This window comes from Lathamus discolor, chromosome 4, assembly GCF_037157495.1.
Source record: "Lathamus discolor isolate bLatDis1 chromosome 4, bLatDis1.hap1, whole genome shotgun sequence".
NCBI classification, from domain to species: Eukaryota; Metazoa; Chordata; class Aves; order Psittaciformes; family Psittacidae; genus Lathamus; species Lathamus discolor.
Window position 1 is genome coordinate 50,838,139 of NC_088887.1, and position 10,332 is coordinate 50,848,470.

At 41.0% G+C, this 10,332-nt stretch overlaps 1 protein-coding gene across 2 annotated transcripts; it reads right to left on the reverse strand.

Annotated features, from left to right (window-relative positions):
- Window positions 1-434: 434 nt before the first annotated feature.
- On the reverse strand, window positions 435-8,995 carry TLR7 (toll like receptor 7). 2 transcript variants are annotated; one of them, XM_065677444.1, is made up of 3 exons: window positions 8,851-8,995; window positions 8,715-8,760; window positions 435-4,039 (listed from the first exon to the last, which is right to left on the reverse strand). In XM_065677444.1, exons 2-3 carry the CDS (start codon window positions 8,715-8,717, stop codon window positions 899-901), a joined length of 3,144 nt encoding a protein of 1,047 aa, XP_065533516.1. In that variant the 5' UTR covers window positions 8,718-8,760; window positions 8,851-8,995; the 3' UTR covers window positions 435-898. The 2 variants fall into 2 exon arrangements, with proteins under 2 accessions (XP_065533516.1, XP_065533515.1); XM_065677443.1 differs by having other exon boundaries at window positions 8,715-8,995.
- Window positions 8,996-10,332: the final 1,337 nt, after the last annotated feature.

Here is a 10,332-nt window from a genome sequence, read left to right on the forward strand (position 1 = left end):
CCTTCTTGCTCCCACACAGCAGCCCCATGCACAACGGCTCCGTTTACCTTGTAACTCCTTCCAACCTACAGCGTGCAAACCCTTCTGAACTTGTTTGTCACATAGCTTCCCATTTTAGCTCATACATGTTCTTCAGAGTTTCTTTAGGCTCGTGAGCTTTTGGACAACACAACAGAGTGAGAGCTCCCATACCACAACCCAAGCCTCTGACAGCAGTCCCACCTGAACTTCCTCTCCCCAGTGATTAGGGCTGCTGTCCACTCAGAAGCAGTAGGCTCGGCAGCTGTAAGCCTGAAATGAAAAGATAATCATTCTTAGATTTTCCCAACTCCTAAAATTAAAGCATGAGCTCTGCTTAAGGTATTTTCTGAGACAAATGTGTCAGCAGATACTTTTCTTGTTTTTCATAAATACACCAAATACAGAAACTATAGTTTTCTGTTAAAACTACATTTACTCCAGCAGAGATCTGAACAGCAGCAACTTCAGGCACAGCCAAACTCCTCCTGGCAATCTGTGTAGGATAAGCTGAGCAAGTGTCTCACCCACACCTGACCCAACCACAGGTGGTGCTGGAGGCCTCCACTGAACTGAAATTTGGAAGTGGTGATTCTGTTCTAACCAGGGACTTCCAGTAGGTAGTGCATCTTCTGTTGTTGTGCAGCAATCAGTACCAAGCAGGGTGAATATCAGCTAAACATCCATGCTGGCAACAGTTCTGTTCTGTCTTGTCATAGCAAAACAAGTGAACTATCATTTGGGACTAATTGTGCGTTTCTTTTTGGGGTACAATATCACAATTAACATTTATCCTCTACACTTTGACAGCTTCTCCAAATGAAGTTTAGGATATTTTTCTCACCATGCATCATAATAATATTTACAGAGAAGGGCAGAGCTAAACGGTTTCCTGGAGGAGCTTGTTGTAAGCCAGGGTATTGTTCATAGCTATTGCATTTTTCAGGCACTGCCAGAAGTAGGGCTGAGATCTAGGGTTAGTTGGCCATTCCAGGACAGAACTTCTGCACAGCCTCTTCCTCAGCTGAACATATCGGGACTTCTGCAAAACCTTCTCAAGAAATATCAAGATAATGACATCTGTTTTTTCGTCTAGAAGCCGCTGGTGGGCCATGTAAAATGTTGTCTTGAAGCTGCCGCTTTTAATATACTTGTTGGTCAGTACAAATATGGTCTTTTTGCTCAGCTGAATGCTCTGGGAAAGGTTGTCAAAGACTGGTTGTCCTGGGAGCCAGTCCCTTCCTTCTAGGCATAAGTTGAACTGTCTGGCTCTTTGATCTTCCAGCCTTTCAACCAGTTCTTCCATCACCCATTCATTCACAGCTGGATCTTCATTGTCATAAGCAATAAAGGCATCATAGCAAGCATCTGGTGAAGGTAAATGCCGATAGCCCTTCCACTTGGCAGTGCAGTAATGATAACTATACCACACATCCCAGAAATAGAGATGGCTTATCACTGTGAACACCATAAGGCCTAGGACAGTTGAAGCTGACAGAGCATACAGGATCAAATATGAGGTGTCCAGCTCACAGGTATACAGATCCAAGAAAACCACACTCTTTCCTTTATGTGCTCCTGGGCCAGCACAGGTCACATCTGTGGCCAGAAGAGGAATAGTCACATGAGTCTGATTGATCCACCAAACAAACCACACAGCATCACAGTTACACTTGAAAGGATTGCCATGCAAGAGCAGCATCTTCAGGTTGTTAATGACATTTTCAGGGAAGCTAGATTTCTTAATTATTTGGATCCTGTTTGAGCTGAGGTCCAAGTATTTCAGTTTAAAAGCACCTCTGAGAAAATGTTTGCTCAGCCGTTGAATGTGATTGTTTCGGAGAATCAGGTTTTGGACTGTTGAAGAGCAATTGGACAGTTCTTGGGGAACAGTAGCCAGAAGGTTATTACTGAGGTCCAGAGTTTCTAGTTTTTTCAGATGGTACAGGTTTTCCCATTTGAAACTCTTCATCCGGTTGTTAGTTAAGTTGAGGATTTTGAGTTCTGGAGGCATAGCTTCAAAAACACCGTAAGGCAAAAAACTAAGAGAGTTGAAGGAAATATCCAGTTCTTCCAGGCCAGTCAGGTTCTTGAAGAATGACAAGTATCTAGCATTCCCATCCATCCATAAAACATCTAAACGATTTCCTCTGAATTCTAGAATTTGAAGAGACTGACTTTCCATTCCTGTGTTAGTAGAGGTAGAAATTTCATTCTCATTCATCATCAGCTTCTTCAGATGGGCCAAGTTTTTCATAAAACTAAGCATGTGAGTGACACCTTCTGCCAGAAAATAATGTTTGTTATTGCTTAGGTCTAGAATTTCTAGAAATTTTAACTCACTGAAAGCAGTTGAGTATAGCAAGTCAATCCTGTTGTTAGAAAAATCCAGGTATTTTAATCCAGACAAGTAGGAGAATTCACTTCCATTTAAAGTCTGACTTATTGCATTACCTGACAAGTTGAGGCATCGGAGGTAACTAAGTCCCTGGAAGTCTGAGGGGTTAATAAAAAATATGTTGTTTCTGCTTAAATCCAGAGTTTCTCCATATTCCAGACAGTCTTTTTTGACTGAAGATTCATAGGAAGCAGCCTCTTTGTCTTTGGACCTGCAACTTCGCCCATACTCATCATACTTGAAATAATGCATTTCCTCTAATACTTGCCTGTTGTATTGCTCTACTGAAATCCTAGGATTAGAGCAAACCCCATAAAAGTTGCTTTCATCTGAAGAAGGAGAAATTTTATTCACTGAGAGGTCTATGAGTTTAAGAGATGGGAGTTTTTTGAACACACTCATGTCAGCAACTTTAATAAAATTAGTCCCAAGATCCAAAACTGTTAGATTTCTAAGACTGAGCAATGGATCTAGATTTCCTTCTCTCAGTTCTTTGAAGACATAACCCCTGAGCCTCAGAGTTTCCAGGTTAGAGAGGGAAGAAAAAGATTTAGACAAATTCAAGGTTGGAGAATACATCTTCAGTTCAAAATTAAAGGACAGGTCAAGCTCTACAAGGCTGGGGATAAACTTCAGAAACTGAGCATCTCCAATCTCCTTTACGAGGAAATTTTGGGAGAGGTCAAGCTGTTTGAGATTCCTTAAGTTTTTAAACCAGCTGCTGGGTATGCTCTGAATAGAGTTACTGTGAAGTCGCAAAATTCTTAAATTTTTCAAGGAATTAAAAGCCTTTGAATGTATCTCAATTGTGCTCTTGGGGCAGGGAATACAAGGATATGGGGCATTATAGCAGCGTGGGCAGTTACCACTTAAATCAAGAATTTCTAGGTTGTGAAGGGTACTCAAGTCATGTTCTTGAATCACTTGAATCTTGTTATTGTAAATATATAATTCCTTTAATGTAGATGACAAATTGGGTGGAATATGAGTTAAGTTGTTAGACTTCAGGGATAGTATTGTTAATTTTTTCAGCTCCAGAAAGGCTGTTTTTTCAATTTCAAATGAAACATGGCATGGATTACGGTAGTAACAGTTCTGTCCCAGATACAATACTTCTATGTTTCCTAGCTCTGACAAATTGGCTTTTTGGATAGAAAAGATATGGTTTGCTTCCAGGCTCAGCAGACTTAAAGTAGTAGGAAGACCCCAGGGTATTTCCCACAGCTGGTTTGCATCCAAATACAATGACTTCAATCTGGTCAGGGCAGCAAAACTGCCATTCTCGATCTTCGGTTGTGTGGTGCACACATGGTCTTTGGGCCCCATTCTGACAGGCACACAGTTGCATCTGAAGTCAATCTCCACAAGGTTTACAAGATGGGCAAAGGATGCTGGATTGATATGGGGGATGTGGTTAATACTTAAGGTAAGGTTGGTAGCATTTTCAGGGATCCCTCTGGGGACTTCCAGGAGACGCCGATTGGTGCAGTCCACTGTCACAGTATTTTCGAAGGTATTAACATCACAGGGTAAACTTTTGGGAAACCAAGTTCCTGACAGCAGCATCGGAAATGGGAAGAGCAAGACAAATGGCAGCGCATTTGACATCTTTGCATGAGGTACCTAAAAATAAGGAAATAGGGAAGAATTAATGTGATGAGAGCATGTCATAGGACATTAGGTCAAGCACATGCTTGGTCAGACAAAATACACTGCTAGCCTGTGGTCCTGTCTCTCACACTGGCAAGAATTGGATGTATAGGGAGGATTACAAGTTTGCGGGAGGCGTATGTTAGTATTTCCTCAAATCCTTTTTTTATTTTCTTATCACTGAGTATCGGAGTGTTAAGATAACTATCACTCTTTAAATAATGAATCATAAAAAAAAATTACTGAAAAAATGACAAGGCAGGTGATTAAAGGCTATGTCTCTGTGAACTTTCTTCTTTTAAGGTGTTAAACATTCATCAATTTGCCATTGTATAATAGCGTAACCAAGCAAAGTTAGGTTTTTGAAGCATGTGAAAATCTGTAGTCACGTAAAACCATACTAACAGGTGTGTGTCTTATTTAAAATTTCACATTATCATAGGGATTCTTCCTCTAATATGTAGTAGAATGGATATATGGTCAATTTAAGCCAGTCATTGGATATACTTCTATATGGTTTAATACCTGTTTACATTTTCATGGTCCAATAAGGACAGAGCTCCAAGAGAGCACTGTAGCAATGCAAATGTAGAAATGAACGTCAGATTTTCATGGACTTAAGATTGATTATGTCCCATAAAAGAGTAATAAGCAGTAAACAAGTAGAGGCAAAATCCTACAGGCATTTAAAGAACCTTCCAAAATGGGCCCTCTATCTGTCAAGTCTTTGTGGTCTTGCCTCTTCTATAGATTTCTGTCTTTAGGGGAAGAGCAGTAAGCTTTTGATATTTCACAACTTAATAGTTACTTCCTCAGTAACAGTCAGTGTCAAAGAAAGCCCATCCCTCTGGCCAGAGGCAGCCAGCCAGGCAAGCAGGCTTCCTGCCATGGCTTGTCTAGCATAGGCAAAGGGGCCATGACCATTTTTCTATGTTGCACAGCCTTAACTGCCTGTGTCTGGTGCTGGTCCAGAGACTTAAAGACAAAAAGCCCACAATAATGAAGATCATGTTTTCCCCCTGGAAAACTCAGTGTAGAAGGCTTGGAAGATGCATGGTACACAGAGCGCTCTTAAACAACCAGGATTAGTTATGCTTGTAATAATATCGACTAAATGTAAATACCCAGTTAAGCAGCTGAAAATCAGATGATTAGGCAAAGTGTTCAAGACACGTGAAAAGGTTTTTTTTCTATTTAGCTGGGACACAAGAATATATAAAGACTCTCTCAAACAGCATGTGAAAACCCTGGCGAGTTTTGTCTAAGACGTGCCTTACAAGTGACACAGACTCAGAAATTAATTGGGCTTCTGTTGCATTCATTACCTGAGATTACTATACTAAATCTACCTATGTATCTGTGTATCTGAAGGAGTACTCTGGGGACCTTGACATGCTTGTGAGGTGGGCTGATGCCAACCTTATGAAGTTCAACCACGACAAGTGCAAGGTCCTACACCTGGGTCGGAGCAATCCCAGGCACAGCTACAGACTGGGCAAAGAAGAGATTCAGAGCAGCCCTGCAGAGAAGGACTTGGGGGTGCTGGTCGATAAGAAAATGAATATGAGCCGGCTTCAGTGTGCACTCGCAGCCTGGGCTGCATCAAAAGGAGCGTGACCAGCAGGTTGAAGGAGGTGATCCTGCCCCTCTGCTCTGCTCTTGTGAGACCTCACCTGGAGTATTGTGTGCAGTTCTGGTGTCCTCAACATGAAAAGAACATGGAACTGCTGGAACAAGTCCAGAGGAGGGCCACGAGGATGATCAGGGGACTGGAGCACCTCCCGTATGAAGACAGGCTGAGGAAGTTGGGGCTGTTCAGCCTGGAGAAGGGAAGGCTGCGTGGAGACCTCATAGCAGCCTTCCAGTATCTAAAGGGGGCCTATAGGGATGCTGGGGAGGGACTCTTCGTCAGGGACTGTAGTGACAGGACAAGGGGTAACGGGTTCAAACTTAAACAGGGGAAGTTTAAATTGGATATGAGGAGGAAATTCTTTCCTGTTAGGGTGGTGAGACGCTGGAATGGGTTGCCCAGGGAGGTTGTGAGTGCTCCATCCCTGGCGGTGTTCAAGGCCAGGTTGGATGAAGCCTTGTGTGGGATGGTTTAGTGTGAGGTGTCCCTGCCCATGGCAGGGGGGTTGGAACTAGATGATCTTGAGGTCCTTTTCAACCCTAACTATTCTATGATTCTATGACTAGCAGGGCAGTAGATGGTAGAGAACCCGGATCAAGTCTCACACAGCACCCGACTTCTGCTATCTGTATTTAACAGCCAAGAGGAGTCACCCTGGGGATTTGTTCAGTCAGCTTTTGAATTGCAGAAGGAAAAAAGTAAAAATCCACTGCAGACCTCAAATTCAGTGTAACCTGGTACTGTGCTACACCACAGCCTTTCTTCTACCATGGTTTCCCATTGCCAGGAAGTGCTATGGTGCTTTCTTCTTTTCAGCTGACTTTCATGAAAAAAAGCAATGTAGGTAAATGTCCCAGCTGGTAGCCATGACTATCATTCCAAGGAAAGCTGACCTGGAATAACCTGGCCATGACTGTAAATTCATATGTAATTGTTTTCAGCTCTTGTGAACTCATTTGTTAAGAATAAAAATAACCTTCTCTGGGTTTACAGCAATTCACTTTGGAAACCCACCCAGACAGAGGTTACTGGGTAAGACAGTTCACCAGTGTCTTCAACATGGTCTGATCAATCAGGTTTAGAGGATGATGAACTTTTCTGATTTCCCAGTATTGACAAGCACTTGGATGAAAATGGTGAATAAGGATAAAGTGGTGAGCCAATTTGGAGAAGGTAAAGGACATTCATTTTCTCCCACCACTCTAGCTTTTTTTCTTAGAACTCTGGTTTTTACCCATATTATATGGGCAGGCATATGGGAGGGAGAAGGAAGGCCTCTACCATTGGTATCAGTTAGAATGGAAAACTGAAGGCCTTTCTTTGAACATTGCTGAAGAAAAATCTGGGTATGTTCTTGTAAATATTTTGCCTTTCTTCTTTTCCAAAGGACACACTATATAATGCATGTAAAAGACTTTATTAGACTGATGAAAACTGAAGAGCGCTTATCCTAGCTGAATGGCCCTTGGTACCCTGGCTTTTGCCTACTTCCATCTCTTGCTTTACCAGACCAGTGTACTCCAGGAGCCAAGGTGATTGGACAAGGCAGGTGCCCATGGAGCACAGCAGAGAGGTGGCAAGGAAACCGCAGAGATCTGCACTGAAGGGTATGTTGCTCTATCTCGTGGATGCCATTTATTTTTATCCATCCATGCATGCCACAGCAGACCATAAAGTGCTGACCCTCACCAGCCATGAACACGGTACATGCAGCCATGAAAGAAGATACTGACAACCACCACAGTTCAAACTCCAGCAGCCTATCTTCCTTTAAAAAAAGAAAGGAGAACATCTTCTGCTAACTGGGGGTCAAACCACAGATTTGCTGCTCTTGAGGAAAAGTTAATTAGCATCGACCTTTAAAGATTCTCTAAACCAAATTAAGACCCTCTGTCCAAGCCCTAGAGTAGGAGCTGGACAAGGTGAGATTGACACGAACTTTTTACATACTCATACTGGCCACTGCACTCAGGCATATAATTTTAGGCACTTACCCAAGTTCCTCAATTCATTGCCATCAATCTGGGCTGTACTGACATTCAAGAGAGAGCAGAAGAGATGCAAGGGAGGCCCTGCAGGCACTGCTCAGCTCTGAAGATGGAGGTCTACCCGACTGCACACCGAACAAAAACTACCACTGCAGGTTTAAGTACCTAAAATTAACTGCAATGAATCTGGGCCTTAAATGTCTACATGAATATATTTGTGTGTTTCTTAAGAAATCAAAAAAAATGCCTTTTGACATGTTCGCAATGCTCTCATTTTGAGCTCTTACATATTGCAGAATTTTTAAGAACTGAAGTGTTGTTGCAGAGACAGCCTATCTCCTACCATCTTTGTGCTTCATTTCTTTGTATAACTTTGTTTCCTGATACCTTTTTAATGCATTAGCTGTCTTAACTGTAAACTGCTAAATTCTGGTGCTGTGTCTGTCTATCTGCATGTGTAGTCTGTTACAGTACAAGAACAAATAAAAAAGATTGTTTTAATTAGAAGAAACAAGAAACGCTGACTTGTGCAATGTCTTTGTTAGTTTGAAAGCTCAGCTAGAGTATTGACATGAACGTCTGGCTTTGCAAGATGTAAACCAAGCACTAATCTTTTGATATTAACCAGCATATTCATTAACCCGTACTGATTTAGGGTAATCAAATATTCAAAAATAATACAGTTAGGTGTTTCTGAAGGATTGTTTTTTTTTTTTTCTGTAGGTGTTCCATATGTATTTTAAATGATGACAGAGGAAAAGGCTTGAGAAAAAAGAACACCTCAGAAAATGTAACAGTTAGAAAAGACATTATTATACTCATTCTGTAGCACAGCAGTACAATTAAATAGTAGCCATTTAGGCTCAAATAAATGTTTTCCTTTCCTTGCATTATGTATTACAGCTTCTAGCTACAATAGTAAAGTGGGATATTTAGAAAGCAGAAAAGCAGAATATGATCTTCTAAGCTTCCCACAACAGTTCCAGTCATAAAGGTTTAAAAACAAATTTAAAGTGAAAGTTTAACCTACCATTTTGTGTGTGCTTCAGATCTGGCAGATTTGTCACTGGAGGAGACTGTAAATCAGAGCAGAAAAAAACAGCATAAAGGAGGTCCCCACTGGTTCAGCTCAGGTGCAGAGAAGAGTATAACCTGACATAACTCACTCAAGACAACAGCCGTAATCACTACTTTGTCACTACTCTCCAGCTGGACTGCAACTTGAAAAAACAATTAAATGTGAAACAACTGCTGCAACCTACTTCCTCAAACATTTGTACTTCAAATTAAAACAACAGTACCTCATTTATTCTCCATGCCCCATAAAAATGAGTACTTTTTTTTTTTTTTTTTTTTTTTTTGGCCTTTTTCTACAACTTCTCACATGACTCATGCATCCATGTGCTTTTTTGGTCTCATGTTGCAATTTGCTCTCTTCTTTGCTACAGTTGAACAAGGTTTTAATTTCAAACTGTGTATTTTACCTACCTACAGTGTCATACCATAAAGAACTATAATAAAATCTGCTCCAGAAAGATGAACATCCAAGCCACAGGAAGCCCCAAAGGAGGGCAATTGCAAAATATTTGGGGACACAGCGTGAGATCAGTCAGCTAGGACACTAGTGTGCTATGTAAGGGTAACATTCACTTCAGACAGCTAAGATTTGCAGAATCTCAAGTTCCTTCTTTCCTACCCCCCTCCCCCCCTTTTTTTTTAGTGTAAGCTGCACAGAGAGACAGAAATTACTAATTTATACTAACAGTGCTTCAAATTTGAAAATTTGGTGATTTTTATAAATATAATTTGGTGTTCATTTCTGCTGTAACTTCAAGAACAAATCTCTTAAGCTGAATACTCAGCGGAATAAATGTCTGTTAAGTGAAAGGGACTCTAGGGGAAGGGAACCAAAATAAACCAGGAAAAAAAGGGTAGTGGTAAGGGCATAGGAAACAGTATACAAAAGAAATGAAAACTTTGTGGGAGAGCATAGAAGGGACCAAGTTAATAATGACACTGATAGGCTTCAGATGGTGACAGTCCAGCTTTTCATGGAACGCGGTGTCTGAGAGCTTCTTTCTTAGAAGTTTTTATGCTTAGCAGGACAGAGTAGTTGAATGGTTATGATATTTATTAGATGGGGTGGTTGGAGATTTTTATATCTTCTTTCCTTTTGTATTTATATTTTAAATAGCAGATCATAATTTCTCTGTCTGTGATGGAGCCAAGGAAGACTGGTCATTTTGGAAGACTGGAACCTGAAAAATGAACACAGAAAGAATTTGCAATCATACTTAAAAATTCACTGGTTTTTGTGGCAGAATCATACAGACATAAAGGAAACCAAGAAAGTGTACAGCATCATTACCATTTTAATTAAAGCCTAGGAAAGGGCTCGTTAATTCATTATAGGCTCAGGACTATATTGCTCACCTTTGTGCCTGTTTACTAAAAGCACCCAAATAAAGTACAATTCCTCTGCTATTTATTGGTAACTGGAATTTACTTTTCACACAAGAGGCACTGAGATTTTCATTGTGGGTTATCATAACTAAAGCAGACATCTCACTAAAATCCTACTGCCTTCTACAAGGCCATTCAATGCATTTCTGGTAGGAGGAAAACCTTCATTGCAAACACCCTATGCT